This window comes from Dromaius novaehollandiae, chromosome 17 (assembly GCF_036370855.1).
Source record: "Dromaius novaehollandiae isolate bDroNov1 chromosome 17, bDroNov1.hap1, whole genome shotgun sequence".
In the NCBI taxonomy this organism is placed as follows: Eukaryota; Metazoa; Chordata; class Aves; order Casuariiformes; family Dromaiidae; genus Dromaius; species Dromaius novaehollandiae.
Genome location: NC_088114.1, coordinates 5,167,507 through 5,191,461, shown reverse-complemented (window position 1 = coordinate 5,191,461; position 23,955 = coordinate 5,167,507). Strand labels below are relative to the sequence as shown.

General features: G+C 39.2%; 1 protein-coding gene across 1 annotated transcript in view; it reads right to left on the bottom strand.

The window, feature by feature from the left end:
• Window positions 1–802: 802 nt before the first annotated feature.
• AACS (acetoacetyl-CoA synthetase) overlaps window positions 803–23,955 on the bottom strand; it is a 49,337-nt gene continuing 26,184 nt past the window's right edge. The window contains exons 8-18 of the mRNA XM_026114431.2: window positions 20,971–21,118; window positions 16,129–16,209; window positions 14,888–15,012; window positions 11,105–11,169; window positions 10,794–10,916; window positions 9,393–9,506; window positions 8,719–8,844; window positions 6,386–6,455; window positions 5,353–5,411; window positions 3,824–4,026; window positions 803–2,151 (exon numbers count right to left, since the gene is read on the bottom strand). Coding sequence (XP_025970216.1) covers window positions 2,014–2,151; window positions 3,824–4,026; window positions 5,353–5,411; window positions 6,386–6,455; window positions 8,719–8,844; window positions 9,393–9,506; window positions 10,794–10,916; window positions 11,105–11,169; window positions 14,888–15,012; window positions 16,129–16,209; window positions 20,971–21,118 — 1,252 coding nt within the window. The 3' untranslated portion in view covers window positions 803–2,013. The remainder of the gene's footprint in view (window positions 2,152–3,823; window positions 4,027–5,352; window positions 5,412–6,385; window positions 6,456–8,718; window positions 8,845–9,392; window positions 9,507–10,793; window positions 10,917–11,104; window positions 11,170–14,887; window positions 15,013–16,128; window positions 16,210–20,970; window positions 21,119–23,955) is intronic.

Genomic DNA, 23,955 nt, shown 5'->3' with positions numbered 1-23,955 from the left:
AAAGGTTATTGGCAGCTGGGTAGCTCATTTCTGTACTTTTGTAATGAGTGCTTGGTCTTTATATTAAAACATATATGATCCCAGCATGCTGTATTGTCTGACTCGGCACAGTGCAAAAGGTCACATGGAAACCAGCTTATTTAAAGCCTCGTTTGCTAATGAGGCATTTCTGCATCCTGCCACGGACCTGGAGCTGGTGCCCACAATGCAGTCACAGACCATTAGAGAGGGGCAACTCCTCAGCCACGTTTATAGGCAGTTTCACCTCTTACTGAATTATTAGCCGCAGTATTTTATATAACCACTTGAATTCCGCTACAGCCTTCAGCTGACTGGAGCTAGCTAGCCAGCAGCTCTCCTCGGGTGGAGGGGATATACAACTAACTTTTACCAGCTCCAGCTGAACACAAACTCCTAGGTTTTGCGCCAAGTAAAGGAGTACGTGCCTCTCAGTGCACAAACATACCCCTTTTAGCAGCAGTAACATATCCCAACATACAACTCTTATTACTGTGCTGACACAGGGCACATTTTCAGCACACTTTCTTCCACTCCTGTTGACTTGTGACCTTTAAAGGAGCCGGCTGTGCACGTTTAACTATAGCAGCAATGTCTCACTTGTCCTGGGCTCTACAAAACAAACAAGAGAGCAACAGTTTTGTAGTGGGGTGGACTTGGATAAAAACATTAGCATAGATAAACTAAGCTACAAATGATTCCACAACACCCAATCGAAAGGAAACAAAAACAGAGACATTAACTGAGTGAAAGTGGAAACAAATACATATCTATACACACACACTTATATTAAGAATCAATTTATTTTCTTTTAATTAACTCTTTATCAGTGCTGAATGCATTCAACACAATTACCAAGACACCCAAGATTTTAATGCATTAAATACTTAACCCACGACATTCACACAGTGCAGGAGATGAGTGCCAGGGATTTGGTACAACTACTGCAACTGTATTTTCTCCGTGAAAAACAAAACTGTTTTAGTGCTTCCATTTTACTGTTTTAATATACTCCTAACAGTATTTTTCCCTTTATAAACTGGAAGGACGCAGAGCTAGAAAACATTTTAGTCTTTCACTTTCAACATGACGTTTAGTAAAAAAGTTACAAAACCCATCAGGTTTTAATAAATGAACACACTGGAACTGTTCAGCTAACATAACACTGTTACCTTAAAGACAAAAAAGAACTTTGAAACGGGGATGTGAAATGCTGTCCTCAGCTACAATGATGTTAATCCAGAGTAACTCCAGTAAATTCAGTGTAAATAATCTGGAGCTACACCAGGAATAAGGAGGTGACTGCTCCCTCACTTTCGGAATCCCTAGAAGTCAATGAGCTAAAAGCTTAAAACAATAGGAAGGATTCATCATAAAATGAAGCAGCAACTGTCTTCAAGGGTACCATGAGATATTTGAAGACTGAAATCATTTGGAGTCACGTCAAATGGGTGTAGTACGTTATGATCCAGCTTAATAAAAACATTTAAATGCACATTATGTATGGAATACTTGCATGTTTCACGGTCAAATATTTAAAATTGTCATATATTCCCTGCAGTTGGCTCTAAAACATATGGATTGAAAAAACTAAATTTGGCTAAAAATCCAGTTAAAAAAAGGAAAGTGAATGTTTCATGAAAGAGAATTATTCTATTATGAACTGCAACTTTTGCTATTGGTGTTCCAGTTTGATGGGCTGCTGACGTAAATCTAACCAGAAAAGATGCATTCATCATATATATATAAAAATCAGAACAGGCAGGTTCTTGCTTCCAGGCTGGAAGAATAACTCCAAGACATATGGCATATTTAACCAATAGAAGGGAGCTATGCTTTACCCAAGCCTTTCATAATGCACTTAACGAAATATTTTTCTTTTAAAAGAACCATTGGTATTAAATAGAGGGTTTTTTTTTCTTTACATACAGTATTGGTATATACAAAACAAACACAGAACAAAGACAGATGCAAAAAAGAAAAAAAGAAGTGGCTTCAGAAATTCTGAAGCTCAGGAATATTTTGGTACAGGTCCAAAGTCTCTGGGTTTGAGAAAGCACCCCGCTGCACAACTTCTTTCCCTGCAATTATTTCTTTCACAGCTACTTCCACTTTTTTTCCATTTATCGTATACTGAAAAACAAAACCAGAAATGATAAAATTACACTTTTCATGTAGTTGGTTTGCAAAAAGATTAATGCAAAACCCCACCAGCTACCTGGGAACTCAATCATAAAGCGTAACATAATGTCTTCCCTTCCCTGTTACGCTTGATGGAGGAAACAGTTTGGTGCATCACTTGAAGAGTAAGTGGAATTCAAAGAGTTTTGTATGTGATTTATTACTCCAAATGGTAATACTGTGAACCTGGCCAGGCTCCAATTTAGACTGGTGAAGCCGTGCCCTGTGTCATTGAAACCCTAATCACTTCAACACAGCTATCCCCAATTTCTACCAGTATACAGTATCATCAGGAATAGACTGTATTTTTAGAAGGAGATTCAAAAACACTTCTAAAAGGAGCAGAAAATAGAAAGAGGTTTCCTTTCCAAACAAAACCTTCAAAGAAAGATAGGAGACAGCTTTGATCACTTTGCCATGGCATATTTTACCTGAAATGTAATTAAAATTCATTCAATTGTAAATTCAGTCAAAGTGTGAACTAATTAATGATCTAAGCAGACATTCCTGAGGGGCAGACTGTCATAAACACCTCACTGCCACCAACTTTATTCTGTACATTCAGGTGATTTATGCATTTTAAGTTCAATATTTTATGCGGAAACTCAGTTGCAGCCGGGAAGACTTCACCATTTAACAGGCTCGGGGTTCTTACACTCACGCAAGTTAGATGCTGTGAGCCTAATACTGTTTCCCAGCGTGTTGTGAAAGAGCAACAGCTCCACAGATCAGAATCGTATCTCAGTGTGTACTACGGAGGCTGGCAGAACTGAACGTTTAGTACACTTGAACCCTAGGCCATTTTCACACAGAAACATACACTGGGAAGTAAATAGGTATCAGAATGTCAAGCATTTGGTCTGAAGTCTCGAGCCATTTCTCTGGAAGCATCAAAGTCTACGTGCGACTGGACCTGATACAACGATACTGCACACCCATTCAGCAATCAATAAGAGGTTCACACAGCTGCTGAGGAAGGTCTAGCATCAGAGAGGGGCAGAGAACAGGCATCCCAACTCGGAGTCCATGCAGCAAGGAAGAGTGCTGCAGAGCACTGCACTTAGCCTCAGAAGCCTGAGCATGCAGGATCTCCAGGTCTACGTACCTCACTCTCCCCCCTCACCTGCACAAAGATTTTTAGTTATTGCTAAGACAGTGATAGAGCTACATTTAAATGGCTAAACAGATGCAGAAGTGAAATGGTTTACAAAATGACTTTGTACATTTGCTCAGTGCTCTCAGCTTTCACAAGAATGTCATTCGAAACAGGAAAACAAAAACAAAATAAGCTTACAGGTAGACTGAAAAGCCAAAGTTAAATTACCTTTTTAATACTTTTCTTTAAAAGACTCATGCTTTCTCAGGAATATATACTTAACACATGTATATTTATAACCTGAGAATGAGCATTTTTAGGCATTGTTAAAAAACAAAAACATGCTTAGCTGAAAAGGAGAAGAAATGAAGTTGCTAGGCAACATAGACAAACTATTTATAAAGCTCGAATACACTTTTGAGATGCTAAAATTTCCACGCATGTGGGTTTGAAGAGCAATGACAACCGCTCCTTAATTACTATTCAAGGTGACAAAGAAAAAAGTAGGCAGCATTTTTCATGACATACCGGAATGCCTTTGGTTTCTAGAATGAGGCTTGGAACATGTCTAGCAGAAAGTGCTATACGTATTGCATCTCGAATTCTTTTCACCAGATCCTCACTGAAGGCATAGTTTAAGGCCATCTTCAGGAAGAGTATCACCCTTTCCTCCCCATCTTTGTTGTACTGCGGGACACAGAGGCTATCTGAAACCTCCTCAAAGGCTTCAACTGGAGGAAAAGGAAAGAAAAAAAGTCTTTTAGCATATGCATTTGTGTTTTGTTCTGGATGCACCTTCTCGTAATTGCACCGAAGAAAATATATCAACTCCTAGAGGTGAAAGGGGAAAGGAGGACATGCTGACTAGGTTATTCTCAAAGAGCTTCCTCAGGGTGCTCTGAAAAAATCTAAAATTCTAACTCCTGCTCAAGTGAAAATCCAGGTTTAAGGACTGGATATATTTTGGTGCAGGAATGAGAAATTTACTATAGCTTTTGGGACCAATAATGGCTTTTACACAAAGCCATTTTCTTAGGCTTTTCTTGCAAACCACTGAAGTAAGGCAAAGCTATTATCCCCATTGCTGCATAGACAGAAAAATAACATGCCTGATCACAGAAGAACAAGGAGTTGCAAACAGGTGCCTAAGTCCCAGCTTAGCACCTTTGCGTGCAGTTTCACAGCCTTTACTGTTAAGACAGAACTTCTCTGAGCTGGGAAGTGCTGTGCAATTCAACAATCTCATAAAGGCTGTATTGGATTTAAATTGTGAATATTCAAACCACAGTCCCAGTTGAACCTGCTATTTTTACTGCAAAACTATTGATCCTGGGGAGCCAGAACCAGATGCAATTTTACCAATTTAACTGGGGCCTTTGTGCATGTTCCAATGCTGAGAGAAACTGTTCTCTCTGGTTGAAGTACAGAAACGCTGAAGTGAAGCGTGACCACCCAGGGCAGCTGCCACAAACATTCAAACAGTTTTTCTACCACACACAAGGGAGGCTGAGCCTCCAAATCTCACACAGCCCAGGGAAGACACTATTCCCAGCAGAACAGTATTTCAGTTCAACAGGCTACAGCAGTGCAATCTAACCCCTCCACCCTTCTCCTGGCTTCACTGGCTATCCCTCTGTTCATAGATTCAGTTATGGCAACATAAGTTATAATCATCAACAATGGCACAGAAAAAAAATGAAGTGTCAAAAGCTTGTATTGAGAAAGAAGAAAAGCCTCAGCAGTTAGGCTCGCTCTTACAAAGCTGCATGAAATACTTTGTAAGACCTTTTTGGATGAAAGCAAAATCTAATGGAGGAGAACCCAACACATCTCAGCTGGTCATCTCCAGTCCTGCAGACGTTTTAGGAAGGCAACCAATTTCAAGTCTACAAAACAGAATTTTACTATTAACACTAATATGCTCTTTAATGACTTATTTGGAAAAATGCAAATCTTTCATTACTTAATCCTTCCAGCCACTTTTATAACACTTATATTGCAGATTTACAGCTACAGACAATGCCATAGTTGAAAGAGATGGAAAGTTAATTTCATACCTATGTTATAGATTTCAGAACTTCCGAATCTTACTCCATTTGGATTTAATGTACCGTCACTGAAAATTGCACACAAACAAAAAGAAGCATTAAAATGTAATTAGAGTTTGATCAAAAAAAAATTGATGCAATTAAACAAGTCTCTTAATATTTCATGCAGTGAATATATACGCAGCCACATGAGAAACAGAATTTTAAAATAAATTGATTTCAAAAGCCCTTTTGCTCATTAGAATCAAATTTTACAAAGAACCTCAACATTATTCTTTCAGCTTTCCTACTCCCTCAGCCTTCCAACAGCCCCAGTTGGGTCCAGTGATATTTCTCATCTAAGCCCACAAACACACATATATACTGTTGATAACAGATCAAGAGCCTTCCCAGTACACCATCAAACTGCTACTGCGTGCCATTACTTTCCAGTCCTATAGCTAGAACCTGTGTCTCATATAGCAGTCTCACACTGTAAGTATGTCTGTTGAGTAGGTCTGTTTGTGACATTGCTAGTCACAACTTCAAGACATTCACTCAAGTTTGTTTTGAACTGCAACTTGTGAATGCAAGCCTAAAATTCAGCCCCAACTGTGATCTTGAATTTCTGTGACCTTTTTAAGCTAAGCACAACTTAATACCTGACCTTCTGTAAATAAGTTGTGCTGTGAAGCAAGTTAAAGGCAAAGCCAAGAGCAAAAGGCAAGTTTCCTCATCTCCCATTTAGGCTGTGCTGTATTGCCTCTCAATCTGACATTTCTAATAGCTGATCCATCACTACGAACCATGCAAAACAAAATCAAGCAGAATATTGTCTTGGATTCACATATACACAAGTGTGGTAGAGCTTTGAAATGTGCTCTCTTCTCTCCAATCCAGCTGCTCTGACCAGCTTAAGAGTTGAAATTCATCACTATTGAATTTAATAAGACAAATATCAAGCTAACAGGCATGATGAAGAATCATCTACACTACGTTCCAAAGTAAAGTTTGCAAACTTCAGCACCTGTTTACTCCAAACACTTTCACCAAAATACTATACCTGCGACCAAGCATGACAATTCCTCCTGTCTTGGGATTAATTTTGCAGTAATCGCCATGGGCCCAAACACCTATTAGAGAACGACAAAGGTTAAGCAGCTGATTTTCATTCTTCCAGTTACAATAGATATTTAATTGTATAACAACTCAGGTAACTTAGGATTCTTGCTGCAAACTACATAGGAAAATGTAACACATCAGCTACACTTGAGAACTACCCACAGCAAATGAAGTGGTACTTACTTCACTGTGCAAACAATCCACACTGCATATATTATGCATAGCTAGCATACATACAGGAGTAGCTCATGCATTAGGATGAAACCCCGGTTTACCTCATGATTTATTTGTTTGCATGACTACGTAACACCCTCTAGAAAATGAACAAACTGGTGCTTTGAACACCATATTTTGGTGGAACAGAAAGACTCTTCCATACAGGTAAAAGTACTCCACCAGTCTTTCCTGACCCACTTTTACGATGTACAATTTTGTGGAAGAAGCAACCTCTGGATTTGCACAGCAGGCTTCAGTCGAGCAATTCCTAGGGAGCTTCTTATGTGCTTAATGGTACTGTTCTTGATTTGTACTAACATAAAATCAGATTTGACTCTTCAGAGCTGGCGTAATTTTTTAAAGATTGAGACCATTACAGTAGTGTGCCACAAACAGAAACACAAATCAATTCTACTTAAATTTTCCTAAAAAAACCCAAACCTCAATTATACACATGCATGCACACACAGCACCATTTCTCATCTGAACTGTAACAATGTTAAACCCAGTTACACAGGAAAAACGGAAAAGGAGTTTCTGGCAGACTCTCTGGACCACGGAGATTCCAGTCTAACAACTGTCACATAGTGATTTTTTCCTTTAAGAGCGATTGTTATCAGGCTCACATGCAGACTGCAACTTCCACGTGGACATGATAATCTCTTTTTGTTTTTAAAAGACCCCTGCAGCTTTGATAGCTGCTTGGAGAACAGGGACTGTAACTGACAAAGCCCTGGCAAAGAGGAAACTGATGTAAAGCTTAATTCTACACCACACGCTTGCAAAATGGTACTGCATCTGTGTGCTGGAAACCACTACCACAGCGAGATAGTGCGCACTGTGCTTTCTATGCAGTCTTTCAATCTTTGTGAAGCAGCAGCAAAATTCAAAATACTGTACTTTCATTTGTGAATGAGCCATCTGTATGAAAAACTGTCCAAAACATTATTTTGAAATGTATCAAGGTTCCTTCTGACATTAGAATCTTAACTCATGAGGTAATAAGGCTAGCCAGATCAGAAAAAGATAAATTGATAGTAGAATCACAAATTTAAGTCATCAGGGTGCATTTTGACATCAAATTCTCTTTCCCCTTGAAAAGAAATATCTAGTAAGTATAAACAATTGGATAGAACACTTGCTAAAAATTACATGTTAGGAATATTTTAACTGTTTAGAAAGATGGGGTCAAAGAATGGGACATTAAAAAAGCCTCTACTATTTATTACTACTACTCTTTATAGGAGAAGGAACCACTCGAAACATTTAAATCAAAACCTTAATTTTTCCTATATGATTATCATCTCCTGCTGCACATCCTGACTTCTCTTGTGAATCTGTTTTGCTGCTATTTATAAAAATACCTCCATCTCCCAAAAGCAGCAGCTTGAGGTCTTGCTTCTGTAGACCCCTGCCTGGTAGGCAGCAGGGAGTTCAGTGCTGCTGTGCCACACAAGCAAAGGCTCTGGATGGGCAGAGTCCTCCGTAGCGATGAGGACACAAGCCTCCAGCCCACTGTGTATCTGTTCCTTTACTCTTACCAGCACTGGGAGACTGTGAATGCAGAATATGCATTGCTGAGACAGCACACGTTTAAACTCAAGCCTCACGCTAACCTGGCAGCACTTACCCCTTCGGACTCCCTTCTCCTGCTAGGTAGGGACAGTCCAGCAGAGGTGCAGTAGCACTCATTAATGGAGGATTGCTCCCTGACCTATTTGGCACCTTTACTTCACACTTATATGCCAGGCAGTCTGTGCCTGTGCTACAGATGATCAAGCTGTTATAGCCTTATCTGCCCAATAAGAGCAGGAGCAAACGAGATTGGAGCTTTCTAGAGATTCTTATTAAACTGATCTGGACCTAAATTCAACACAAAGCACTGGAAAATAAAGTTATTTATCAAACATGCCTTGGTGTTCTCAACCCTAGAAATCTAGGTTCAAGGTGACACCTGCCTACTGCTGGGCAAGAATAAACCTGTACCCTCCTAACAGCAGCAACACAATTTACACTCTTGGTCAGCTCAAGCAACGTCCCAAGCCTGTCATTACATACCTGGGAATTTTGAAAAATAAGCTTTCCTGTATTTGTTTCCATTCTCATCATTCCAGAAGTGTGTAGGTTGACAGGGAATTGGCTTTGTACAAACCAGCTCTCCACTTTCACCCCAAACTGGTTTGCCTATCAACAAAGAAAGAGGCAATTTCTGCATTTTTGCTGCTGTAAACAGTTGCATACCAAAGCAAAGAGCATCCATAGTCATTACTTATATGGAAGATGCTGTGTACAGATATGAGATGAGAGCATTGGTGGTCTTAAGAGTTCATGTTCAGTTATTAAACTCATCTCTACCTTAACCTCAGTAACTTCAGGAGAGTTACACCATAGGATGAAGCCAGCCTGGCATCCACAGCAACATAGCTAATTAGCACACAAACCAGAGGCTAGAATTTGGCCTAATGTACTTTATCAGAGTAATGGAAAAAAGGGGCCTTTTTACACAGCGGTTATCTTCACTAGAGTCCTGCACAATCTGGAACAAGTGAGTCCAAATTCAGGTTTTGTGGAACGCATTTCCATGGTGAAATCACCCCTTTATAGCTGACCACTTAGCTATCTGATGACTGAAACTTAAGGTCACATCCCCTATACGAGTCTCTCATACCATGAATCAAAAACAGTCAACCGTTGTGTTTCATAAATTTAAACATGTTTTAGATAATAGTTACCTTCATCATTCCATGCTTCTACAGCCATTCCAAGATTTCTGGCCTGAATTTCTCCTTTGTAAACTGGAATTGTAACATTCTGACCCATAAAACATGAAATTATATCTGTTCCACCTACAATGAAAGAAGTCCATTTAGAACACACAGTACTCTTCTGAAAATCAAAATGGAAAATTATGTGAGAATCTAGAACAGCAGACTGGCACATTTGACAGATGCATCCAATTCACATTAAGCAGCACAGAATATACAGTCGGTATTATCTAGGATGTTGTATGACTTGTAATAAAAAGTGCTTTTTTTCTAACTTTACACATGTGTCTTTGTAGAGGTGTACACCCTTTGTACAAAAATATTCCTTAAGGCTTGACTTTCCTTCTTCCGATAATTTTACATCAATATATATTTTTATATTTCACTTGAGGAAATCTTAGTTTACTTTGAATTGAGAAAATAAATAGGCCCTCGTTTACAGGTTTACATATTTAAGATCAGTCAGAAGTGACATTACTGTTTGTTTTCTTCTGGTTTTCATTAGCTTAAGCTAGTCCTGTTATTCTACTCTGTATTTACTTAGTTTGTATTTCTTGTTCTCATTAGCACAGTGGTATTGTTTCAAAAAAGCAGAATAAGAAACAAGACCAATCCTATTAGCTTTACTCATAAGAATATTCCTCCATATTACAGACTATTCATATCTATAGTAGCAAATCTAAGATTTAGCACTACTCTAAAACCAGAACCAGAGGTGATTTCAGTAGCAGAATAGTCAGGTCTTAAATCAGACCAAGTTAAAAAGTCCTTTGAAAAAGTCAGTCCTTATTACACAGCAGAATGAGGAGTTCAGTGGGGGACCTTATATGAATAAAAGCTGCCTCGGTTAGTGCTCCTCACAACAAACTGCACAGCATGTGGGCTTGATATTTCTCTAATTATATAATTTACAAAAAAATCTGTCTGCAGTGCCAATTACTTGCCACAAAAGAATTGAAATGGGAACATGGAAAAACCTCACCAAGAGGTATTTCCTGCTGAAGTCAGCTATTTGTAGAATAGTATATTCTGTAGGTTAATAGACTCTTTCCCTGATCTCACCCTGCTACCCCTAAGGACAGCCAGTCAAAATAAATGATCCTGCTTAAAAAAAAAACCCTACAACCCCCAACCATTCACCATGTCAGAAACATTCCACCTAAAAGCCTTTGAGTGTACCAGCTTCATTATGGCATATTCAATTATGCAGAAAAACTACACAAAAAAGACAATTAATTCTAGTTTAACTATAACCAAGACTCAATGATCCAAGCCTAAGCTTCCTGAACATACAGTAGCAAACAAGCAAAAAGGAAATGCACAGGCAATGAATGAATTAGTAAGAGACTTATAGCATAAAAGCATCACCTGAAATGGATCCCAGTAGGACACTGCTTTTTATGTGTTTGTAGACATACTCATAGCTTTGAGATTTGAGTGGTGATCCCGTAGACAGTATAGTGTGGAGTGTTTGGAGATTGTGCGTTTCACCTTAAAAAGAGAGAAACCAATGAAAGAGGTTAAGATTAAATTTTTACAAGATTTTGTAACTATTCATTGCTACAATCCAGAAAAATCGCATAAAGGACTTATTATTTGTGGACAAGATACAGAGCTAGAACCCGAGAGGAAAAGCAAGAGGGAGGGTAAAGAGGATTCAATAGCTTTTTGAAGCTTACATGGTTTTAAATTTTTCTCTTCTAGTACAGCCAGCCACTTTGCACCTGTTCCAAGGATGGTGATCCTAGAAGGAAAAAAAATTAAAATATTTTGCATATTTAAATCTGCTAAGATTCTGAAGACCTGCAACTCCCACTGCAGTAAGCAGAAGCTGTAGGCACTCTGTGCATTGATTAGTCAAGCAGTACTGCTTCTTAACGCTAAGTGCAAGGCATGTCCTTTTCAGCAGTCAAAGTTAGTCAGGACACATGTTTCTGAAGCTTCAAAACATTTAATTCTACCTTTAAATATTAACCAAAGCTTTCCCACCTCACCCAAATAGTTCATTTTCATTTACAGAAATTCATAACTGCAGAACACTCCAAAGACATCATGAAATGTTATAACATTTACTTCATTAATTGGCCATAATTGCCACTGAGCTGTTTAACACAGAATTGCTGCCATGTTACACTATCGCATATCAAAGTTATGCCTTTTCAGGACACAGTAAAAAAAGAATACTTCGTTCTGAAGACAGCAGCCAATGATTTCCTCTTAGATATACATTCAGTTTCCACTGATGTAAGTTTGAGTTGCAGACGCCTAGCCGAACATGGAATTTAGCCTAGCTAACTGAATAAATGAATACCGACCTTGCAAAGAGCACATTCAGAGCAAGTATTCAATATCTGGCTGCATACTGAATCCTAGCATGGGGAGAAGATTCCACGAGAATCCCTATTTGGCTGATTTGGGCTGTTCATTAAAATAGAGTAATTTTATATTACAACAGTCACTGCATGAGTTAATGTTGAAACATCATAGTTAGCATCTTGAAAACTGAGCAGACCATTCTGTCTCCCAGTTGCATATCACAGGTCTTTACGACAAAGCCACGAGCCCCAGAGCTCATATAGGGCATTCACACAAACCCTGAAGGCACACTGCAAAATGAATATTGCAATTAACATAATAAATAAAACACAACTCTGAGAATGTTGTCCATTTCTCACATTTGACAAATTAGGAACATGACATGTCTCATTTTAGTACTCAGCAAAACAGTGTGGAGAATGGCTTGTGTATTAGCAGCACAGTGAGCACTACATAACTGAGCTGTTACAAACTGCTCAAAGCCAAAACTGATGCCCCCATCCTGGCAGATCCTAAAGCTTTCTGAGACTTGCTTCCTTTGTACATTCACAGGGAAGCAGTCTTTCTGCTGAATATGGGGACTGCAACCCTGGCTTTCTAACTGAAAGAAAATTCTTTTGGCAATTCTGTAACTTAAGCCCCCTTCCACGTACCACAAACATTAGTATTCCTATGACCCCTAATTAAGCAAAGTGCCCCTCTCACTAACATGTTATTTAAATACCCATTTGACCATGTAGAGAGACACAAATGAAGCAATCTAAATCCTATGCAGGAAATGCAACTCAGAAGCACCTTTTTCCCCACCACTAAACACCCTTCCAAGAAAACTCTCAAAAAACAGAAAACCACAAAGCTGTAAGAAGATATGCTTCCTAATCCTCCAGAAAAAAAATTAACCAGTATTTCAGTTTGAAAAAGTTAAACTATTTACAGCAATCAATGAAGCCTAATCCTTATCTACATTCGTTAAAAAAAAAATCACTAGGCTCAAATAGAATCTTTGCTTACTGCTTTAACATAAATGCTCTGGGTGCCAGCAGTCTCACCAGGAGACAAGTGAAATTTAAGATCACTGAACAAAAGTAATTTTCAGTACTCTTACCAAGTAAAGGAAGAAGACAGAGAAGAGAGCTTTTCAATACATCACAATCAAAACTTGAAGCGAAGGCTCTCCCCTTTCCCTACTCTGTTGGTGGAAGTGCTAATCTGATGTCTTTGCTGATCTTCTTCAGAAAATCTTATTCCTTGTTTTCTGCTAATTCATTTTATATTAGTGCAATCAGCTCATTCAAGAAAATGTGCAGAGACAAACAAGCAAAAGAGATACAGTTTGACTGCACAGAACATGGGCAATACATCAGTGCAACAAATGTGACAAAACAAGATCCTGCTATCTTTACTTTTACTCCAAGAGCAAGACTAAGTAGACTAGCTTGAGATAGTAATACTGTTCCAGAAATGGAAAGGATATTTGAAAAATATCAATATGGGGTGTTTTCCTTTTCCATTTAGGTGGATGACAGTCACTTAAGAGGCTGCCACCCTTGGGTACAGACAGGGACAGTTTAGTTGCACAAACACATCAGTGCATAAAGCAATTTTATCGGGCACAGGAGAAAAGCCCCATGAGGGCCCACAGAAGTAAACTGCTCCTTCAGTTATGTACCACAGTCACGTGAACTATTTTTACCCTTGTGTAATATTTTACTTTCCTTCCACGCTCCAGACTATTGCTGATTTTATAGATGAAATATTCATCAATGCTTCTCTCTGCTTATTTTTAAACTCTTTGACACTTCCTCTACAACACATGTAGAGACTAGTCTCCTATTATTTCCTACCAAATGCTACACAACCCTGTGATAACTGTTGGGTAGTGGCTAAATACAGTTCACTTGTACAGAATCTTAATACTGTCCACTCAAGTAATGATTATCATTCAGTATGAGATATCTTGATGATACTATAAAAACTTGGTATCTGAAGGAAAGCCTAGGATATCTGCAGAACTAAGATAGTCCAAACATGCTGATTTTTTTTTTTTTAATGTAACATATGACTGAGTTGGGAACAGACTGCATTATGAAGTACCACACAGATGGCCACCCCTTTTAGCACCAGATTACAAAAGTGAGACATGCAGACACATTTGAGTTATCTTCACTTACTTTTGGCATGTAGAAACAATGCTTAAAAATAAGCTGTCTTATTTCTTGATTCCAAATTTTTGCCTGTTGTTCTAGGGGTTTTTTTTTTCTTCTTCTTTTTTTACTGGAAGCATTCTGAATAGACATTAGCTTTCAATCATAATAGCCAAAGTCAAAATGTCACTCTAAATATTACACAACACAAAAAAGTGACTCTATTAATTAGCAAGAGTCAGAAAGTGAATCTTTTGGCATCCACTTTCCACCACAAATGATTTAAAATTAATTATCAATTAAAATCTATACTCATCATTCAACTAGCAAAATCATACAGCTCTTTTCCTTACACCTAGTCAGCAAAATGGGAAAGTTACAAAAATCAAAGTTTATCCTGTATACGAAGTAGTAAAATACCACTACAGGATTTTAAAATTATTCATGTGATAGCTGCTGTTTCTCTAGGCTTTGACAGAGGGCACTGTGAGCATTGTTCAAAGAACTGCATAAGACAATGAATGGCTTGAGAGAATTAGGCAAAATATGAAAATACAAGAATCCCTGCTGAGCATTTCCAGGCAATTCACATGTTTTAAGTTAAAGTGCTATATTCAGTCCTGGGTTAAGCCATTTGAAATAAAGGATTCTTATTTTTCAAGTTCTGAGTGCACTGAGAAATTACTCTTCAGATCACTCCCAATTACTGCCTTTTGGAAAGGCTGCTCTTGAAAACTGACTATTGAACCAAAATTCTTTGCTTGGAATCCAAATGCTTGAATCAATTTTGAAACAATCAGTTCTTTGTCTCTTCTGGTCTCTCTCAAAGGCTGTTTTAGCACAAAACTTTAGTAGTAGTTCGCTCAAGGTTAAGCCAAAAGAAACTATGTCATGCCACAAACTAGTTTCTGACCAAGGGAATGACATCTTTAATGAGGTTGTATGTGGTCATTGTAACAGCAGCAAAGACTATTGTCATTCCATTTAATCTTGTTTACATACCCTAGTCTGTCAATCAAGTCCCAGAGCACATTGGGTGATGGAACTAGAGGAGATCCATCATACAAAACCACTGAAGCTCCTGTAGCAAGTGCAGTCACTAACCAATTCCACATCATCCAGCCAGTCTAGAAAAGAGAAAATACCTACATTAGTTTCTATCTTTGTCAGCTAGCTGTCAGCTCCATCACAGGACCAGGAACATTGCTGTCAAATGGTGGAAGAGGAGCTACAGGCAACTAGAAAATAGGATGGACAGGCAAGGCTTTCAGCAGAATCATCTGGCCCCAAACATTCTCCCTGTCCTCATGCAAGAGGTGCCATCTTCCCCCCACCTTCCTTGCCCAAAAGTTTTCCTGCCTTAAGAAACTGTAAAACCAACACCTGAGTTTATAGCTATTTCTACTGATTACCTCTACTCATATTATTTAGGAATCAGAAAATAAGGCTGCAGCACTTATAATCCTTTCACCTGGTCCAAGACTGGATCTACTACATATCAATCATTCTTAATGGATGTTCAGCTAACTTACCTTTGAAAACATCTAATGAGATGGGGATTCCAAACCTCCCTGTACATGTACCTTTAAATCATGAGTCAAAAATATAAGACAAAACTGGGACAAGGTAGTTATAATACATGAGTCCTTTGTGAAGATACTACAACCTGGCTAGTAGTGTTAAGTTCAGAAAGGAACTCATGAGGAAAGACAGCCTTCTCAAACCGTCACAGTACTAGAATACTGCAGAATCACATTCTTTACCACAAAATTAGAAAAAAATATAACTGAACCCCTACAAAGATCAATGAGACTTCTTTCTTTTCCTTTACTCAACTCCTAGACATGTGTGGCTTCTTTCTTCTCCATCAAGACTAAGACACAAAAGAAAATTTCTCATCTTCAGTGTGGTCAAGCCTTGCATGATGCAGGAAGGTGGAGCTTGTTTTGCAGATGAAATTGATGAGGTACTTAGATCAATAAACCTAAGACACTGTAAAAATCATTCCATTTTCCTCACTAATTAAATCAGAAACATTTAACATCAGTTTGACTTTTCAGCAGAAAGCTCCCAGTTGCATTTTATTATTACACTTGATTTTTTTTTAAACTCAGTTAAGCAGGATGATCCCTTAGAGAATAAGAATTAGAAATACATAAAAATACAGGTTTGTGGAAAAGCTCTCAATCTTTACAGGAAAAGTACATTAAACAGTTTTTACAAATGCCTTAAGTCACACTTGCCGTTGTATAGTACATAATAATGTCACTGCTGGTCATGTTGCCATGAAGAATGTGTTCCTTCAGATGCTGTATTAGCGTACCCTGAAAAAATAAAGTGAAAGAAAAACGTAAGTTCACATAAATGAAAAGTAAAGTTCTGACAGAACATTAAGACTTCTAAAAACTAGTGTTGCCAATCCTTAACCAGAATATACTCCAGGATAACAGAGGAGTATTTCCTTTTACCCACAACTGATGCAAATCCCAAGCCTATATACAGCAGTAAGGTCTGCATTCCCCATTTCCTCTTTCACGTAACTTTTCAGCCTCTCTCGAGACCTCAGCAATTCCCACCACACATCACTTCTAATCCATGGGACAGATAATCTTAATCATTTTAGTAGCCCTCCGCTGGACTCACTCCAGTAGTTCTGTGTCTCTCTTCTACTGGGGAGCCCAGAATTGTACACAGTACTCCAGATGCAACCTCACCAGGGCTGAGTAGAGGGGGAGGATCACCTCCCTTGACCTGCCGGCAGTATTCTTCCTAATGCAACCCAGCATACCACTGGCCCTCTTGGCCACAATGGCAACAAGGGGTCAACTTGTTGTCCACCAGGTCTCCAAGGTCCTTCTCCTAAGAGCTGCTTTCCCGCAGGTTAGCCCCCAGCCTGTACTGGTACATGGGCTTATTCCTCCCTAGGTGCAGGACTCTGCAGTTCCTTTTGTTGAACTTCACGAGGTTCCTCTCAGCCCATCCCTCCAGGCTGTCAACACTATTTATCCAAACCATCTCATCTATTAAGTCTCAGGAGATGAAAGACCTAACTATATGATCTTTTCTAAGCATTCAAGCGACTAGCAGTGTGGAAAACCTCACTGCTCGAAACACCAGTATTAACAATATAGTGAAATCTATTATTCCCTTTTTTCTTTGTTGGAAATGCAGCTGAAGTACCTTCTTGATCATTAAAATGCAACCTCTTATGATAAATAAATTTACAAACGGCTTCACTAAATCACTTCACTGGAATGACATACTAATGTGGCTGATTTAAATGTTTGGCATTTATGTGAGGACCTATAGCGGAACTGTTAAGACCCTCGTAAGCATGAAACAAATTATGTTGAAAGAAAACAGATTACAGATAAACATTTGAAAAGAAAAAGAAAAGTCATAAAATGCTGCATGCTTTGGGAGAAAAGGAAAAAATAATAAATAGAAATAAAGGAGTAAATTGATTTTTTTCTTTGCAATTCAAAGGAGCCAGGTCTGAATTTACCTGCTAATGTTTGAATACACTGAGCTGTTGCAATGCTGCCATCTAGCTACATGCTACTACCTACATTTTGAAATTTTAAATTCAGGATTTAGAAACACTATGACTAACTTAATTTCTGTTGTTGCCAAAAGAATTGCATGTGTTTAATGTAACTACTCTACATATAAAAGTAAGCACATTGCCTCTGCAGGAGAATCTTAAACAGCCACACAAAACAGGCTGTATTTTAAAAGTCAAATTCAACTAAAATGAATATTGGCTTTCTTTTTCTTCATTTAGTTATTACTATTCCACAGTTCAAGGAAAAAAAGGAAACTTTTAACAATGAATTTTGGTAGAGAGTGTGAACTATTCCTCCCAAACCCTGGTAACCTCTCCATCTGCAAATTATTGTGGTAGAAGGCATAGCCGTTCTAAAGAGCTTACAGCGTAAGATGCTCTCTCAAGTTTATTTATAGGACTTGCATGACCCTCAGAATAAATCCTAAGCATTTAGCATTCCATAGCACACACCTGCCTGCTGATAGAAGAACTTCTTGGCCTGCTTCTCTTTGTTGAGCTTAACGAATGGCCAATACAGTGCTGAGCACATGGAGGGTCAAAATTAACAACCATTAGGAGCAGCTGCCCCTCAGCCACTCTGTCAACACAGAGCAGACCAGTGCTAAGGGCTTATGTAGCTCAGAGACAGCAGTAACTCACAGCTGCTGGTCCTGGTCTTGAACCACATGGGCTCTCCGCACAGCATCCAGAAGGTCTGGGACAAAAAGTCCTCATCAGAGGATGGGGCTAGGGTGGCAGGCCTAGAGAGGGGGGAGAAGTGCTGGGGGGAAAGCAGTTGTGGACTGCAGAGCCATTCCACAACATTCAAAGTGGCAACTGAACCTGATTTTCAGCAGAGCAGAGAACTTCATAGTTAAGAGCCACAAAGCTGCCAGGATGGGGGAAAAAGGATGTTGCATGAGAGCAGGGAAGTCAAGTTGCACTGGAGAAAGAAATCCAGATCTGAGGAGCTAGAAGAGGAAGGGGTATGTAGTGTGAACTCTGTGAAGGCAGAAATACCATAGCTTGACAGAAAACTAAGGCATATTCAGACTTAGTAATTTGACTACAGTTGTATAAGCCGCCTGTGGCAGTTATCTGAACCCAGGTCTTAGGAGTCCTTAAGACACACAGAAGTGAACTGATTATTTCTCTTTAGACAGTTGTGAATGTGAAATAACTGCAAAGTAAATGTGCAAAGGGGCCTGTATGAATGACATAAGGGGGGGCAATGTTTTTATGACATAGGAAGAGCAACTACTTGCTAATCTTTTTAGAGAATTAAAAAGACCCCTTCAAATGTATTTCTTTAGCACAACCAACTGTTCAGTACAATAAACCTTTGTTTCCAGAACCAGGAAAGTGTTGCTCCCTCTGAGGCACTACTTGTTACATCTTCAATTATCTGGCTTCAGTTTCATTATTTACATGTTACTTTCACCATGTGCCACAAGAGAACAAAATACATGCAGAGAAAACAGACTAGAAACATATTGCAGAATGCAACTGAGTGGCAAATTTATAATAGAGTAAGCTGCGTATTAACATCTATAAAAAGATCAGTACAACAACAGGACAACATTGAAGTGCACTGCAAACAGGCAATGATTTAATGTTTTCACTGCAAGGCCACCTCTTTGTGTTTTTAACTATCAAAACACAATTTCAATAAACCTGAGGCTGGAAAAACAAAACAAAGACTGCGAGCCAATTCTGCTTCTGTTGAAATCACTGAGAATCTTCTTATTGGTTATGATGGAAACAAAAGTAACAACCAAACCCAAGAACCACCAAATAGAGGAACCCAACCAAGTGCTCAAGAGATGTCTAAGCACTTGTTTGCATGGATTTTATTTGTAGGCCCTATTCAAACTGGCACACACAGAGCAGGCAAACCAAGGAAGCCTATGATGAAACAATTTTGCTTTAGGCCAGAGTTGTTAGCACCTCACTATAAGGGGGGGGGGGAAATCACCCTTCAGTAAAGGAACCACAGAGCTGCTCAGCGGGAACACAGAACCCTCACAAATAACATATCCCATACAACAAGCCATCACATTCAGCCTTCCTCTCCCAACTAGGATGAGTAGTCTGTACCTATACTCTACAGGTAGCTCTGCATGAACTGCAAAGATGACTCAGATGAAGAGTACAGATATGACTAAGGGCAAGCTAAGCAGCCATAGAGATAACATGGAAAGAGAAAGAACCTTTGCAACAAAGTCCCATTGTCTGTTCTACATCTGTGTTTTTCATCTCCCTGCTGTTTATCATGCATCACTGAACAAAACACCCGCCCCTTTTCTTGCTAATCCATCTCCATAAATACTTAACCAGAGGGTCTAAAGCCAGCACAGCTTCAAAACAGCTGTCAAACTTCAAAATACACTTCCTTCTTTCTTCTCCACAAATGTAAGACTTGTGTCCCAAAGGGACCATTCTATATGTCACATGCTGCCTGGTATGATCCCTTATTGATAATATATAAAGCAGAATGTTTACAGGCAGCGTGGGAAATGTCTGTAGGGAAATCCTCCAGTCCTTACCATCAAACAGAGGCAAAACTATACACGCTATGGGCCTAACATGAAAGTGACTCTGCCCTAAAGCTACCTAGACAGCTCTAGCCAGTCTCACGAGATGCTCATCCTGACTTGCAGAGCAACTAGCCGAGGCAATGGATACTGGATAGTAGTTGTGCAGTTTAATTTATACAAGCTGGCACAAGTGTTTTATGCAGTACTTTCGGCCTGTCTTAAGGCAAATTAAAATATAAAAACCCTGCTTTTCATTAAGGACTATACCAATGGCAGATTTAAAGTTTGAATGCTACACCTGACTGATGTAGCCATTACCTGAACTTACCGAGTTGCTTAGAACAACTTTTAGAACATGAATAGCAAATGGAAAGCATGTGAGCACAGGTGAATATGACTACAACTTTCTTTGTACCTTTAGTCACAAGACACTGCCTAAAACAAAGCTCCCATACAAGGCAAAACTTACACCCAAAAGGCTTAGCTAACCTTCTAACTTCTTTCCTTAAAGGATGAATGCTGAGGGTGATATGCTCTGAACTGACGATCCTGAGGAGTGAAGCTTTTTAGTCACAGAAATATTGCAGATAAAGAGTGCAAGCATTGTCATATCTCCTTTGCCAATGGGCCTCAACACCAAAGTGTCCAAAAATCAGTTCCAAGCACCCATTCTGTTCTTTGGCTTTTCTGATACAAATATCAGTTTGCGCCAGCTCTACTAGCACTTTTTTGACAGACATCTGCCCCCAGGAAATTGCTGAAGTCTCTGAAGGGTCTCCACAACAATCTCTAAACCAAATTATTTTATATCCTATTAATCTATATTTTCTTTCAACCACTCACCTGGAAACCAAAAGTTTCATTTCAGGTTACTGAAAACGTCTCAGCAATCTATTCTTCCTTAACAATTACATTATGATATGAGATATTGTTAAAGGAAAAAGAAAGGTAACCCAGGTAGTTATAAATAAGACAGCGTAGCTCCAGGAGGAAAGACATACCCCTGCTGAATGGACCATGCATTTTGGTGCCCCTGTTGTGCCTGATGAATACATGATAAAGAGAGGATGACTAAAAGGCAGCTGTTCAAACTCCAGCTGGGGGGCCTGTTCTCCTTTCCCAGTAGCAAGGAAATCTTCTAAAAAGACACTGCATAAGAGGGGGGAAAAAAGGAACATTTGAATTTTGTTTGAAAGCATTACCCCACCGCATATATAAGATCACCTCCATATCTAATAGTTCTCTTACAATAAATTATGTACTGAAACTACATATATTAGTTTCACTCCTAATCTATTTCTGCTCTTCATTTGAATCACTATATCATTCTGTTTCCTGTTCCCATTTGAAAATAAAACATCAGTATAACACTAAGATGTAACACAACAAAATCAAGCCTATAAATCTGCACCTATAATCAGCTGCTAGCCTTAACAGCTTGACCAGAGGGGCAGATTGTCAGTGGAGGCTTGGCTTTCCAATGGGAGCTACACAATAGGCAGGCCTCTTATCCACAGGTGTGTTATGCAGCTTGCTTACAAATCAGGCCACAAATGAGGAGAAAAATTGATCCCACAAGGCTTATTAGTGGAGGTGCAGTGCCATACGAACATGGATACATAACTTACAAAGCAAAACTGGATCCAGAAGACCCAAGCTGGCTGGGCAGAGAGACAGTGTGGATGTCTCTGCGCTCTGCTCCCAGAATCAGAACAGTGGCAAATGATACAAAAACTGTAGAATCTGTTTCATGCCCAGGCAAATCAGATCCAGAAGGGCTTACGAGCTCAGGCTCAGCATCAACCGAAGCTTGCTTGGAGCAAGCCAAGTATTTCTGTGCTGTGTGCCTGGTTCCTCAAGGCCTTTTCAGCTTGGGCACAGCAGCGGACCTGAACTGATTCTCTGTCCTTGCAAATACTATACCAAAGCATGCAAGCTCTGATGGTAGTCAGAGGAATGCAAAATGGAGATACCAGAGTGGGCTTCAAATGAGCAGAGCTCAGACACAGTAGCAGTATTAACTCTGTTAGTTTTTTCTGCTGCAGAGAACATCCTAGTCTTCTCCCCACTTGCCCATTACTAGATGGAAAAAATTGCCCATACAGACGTGAGGAATTTTGGAATACAGGATCATGTCCATACGCCAACTTCCCCTGCTGCATTACAGACACAGCGATTGCAGAACCGGCATGGCGAAAGCCTTCCCTGCATTACAACCAGAAGAATGTTCTGACAGACTCAGGGGACAGCTAAGCTGTCCCTTGGTACAGCTGAAAATGGTGTTGTGGTTGGTAAAGTCAGTTTTAACACAGTTGGCTCTGAAGGAACCATCTGACCCTTGATATTGGAACTCAACCATTTTCTAAAAGTTACCTGATTTACCTATTCCAGAACAGTAAATAAGCAAAACAAGTTACCTCTAAAACTGTCATTTAAATTATTCATTGCTCAGTTCTGAAGGCCACTGTCTTCCCCCCACTGCATCCTATTGAATTTATATAAATATCCTCCCTAATAGGGTATTTCACACAGAGCAAACATTTTCTTTGAGGTGATCAATAAATCAAACTAAATAGCTGTTACTTACAGCTTTTATAAAAATGAAAACAAAAAATAGCACCAAGGTTTACCTGTAGTATCCAGCAATCACACATGAAAAGTAGTGGCAAGTAAAATACAGGCTTCTTAGTGAAACTAGCTTCTTTTACATAATAAAGTTTAATTAAGTGGATAGTGTTATTCTACTGGATGGTCCTATTTTACATCAAGTATTTTTTTCAGAGAGAGTTAAATACATGTAACAGATATTGCAAACGCACTTCAAGGAAAAAAGGAAACGAGGAAATGGAAGCTATAAATCAACCTGAAATTAACAGGCAAATTCATTTAAAACAGATAAATATTAATTAATATTTCTCTCTGTAGAAATGTCTTGTAGAAATATGTCTTGGGGAATAAAGCAGTATTGTACTTAAAACCATTCAGTAGTTCACTCCAAAAACCTCAGGTGTGTTGGCAGTACTCTTGTAAGAAAAGAGCACAAAGGAACGGGTAAACCATAAAACAGAAGACGATGTGGGTATCTTCAAGCTAATGGATACTGCAGTCAGCAAGTCCACACGATGCTGGAAACCACACCACACCTTGTGCAAATGCAGCCTAGTCACAGGGGTACAGAGCTGTGCCCAAATTATTGCGACAGTGAAGAAGCTGGGAATCTGCCCATATCCCAACTGCAGTATGTAGCAGTCTTGTAATCAGTTAAAAGAAAACAAAACTCTCTGCTTTGCTCTACTGGTTCCACTGCAGATGCAGCTTTGCTGTGAAGAGTGTTTATTAAAGTTTTAGTCTTAATATTAAACCAAGCATTCTCTCTACAACAGATGCTCTTCCACCTATATTTGTACCAACAGCTGCTCCACTCTAGCCAGTGAGAGAGGCTAGAAATGCCTTTCCTGGAAAGACACAGCACAGCTCTTCTTGCCATCCTGATAACACCACTAAAAAGCATTCTCCTGATCAGAGCAGCTGGAGATGGCATGGGAAAAGCAACTGTTGCCTAGTCAACCTCTGCTGCACGAGAATGCACTTTAGTTCAAGCCTGGTCACCTTGTGTATGGTCACCATGATCCCAAAATAACGGCTACGCTCTCCCCAATGTTATTAAAGAGGAAAGAACTATCAGAGTAACAGAGAAAGAAAGGAAAAAAAAAGAAAATTCTAGACTGAATTTTTCCGGACTTTGTCATCCCATGACACATTCTGTGCCTCCCAGACTTCGAAGGGAAGGATCATTTCAGACACCACCCTGTTGAGAATCATTAATTCTGACACAGAGTTTTGTAGAAACAATACACCTGCAGCAAAATCTCTTCATTACTCAGTATGAAGCTGGACCCACATCAAGAAATTTGGCTCACTCCTGGTTTTCACAAGTTCAAGAGGTCAGAAAGTTTCAATAAATCTGTCTATTCCATCCCTAGCTG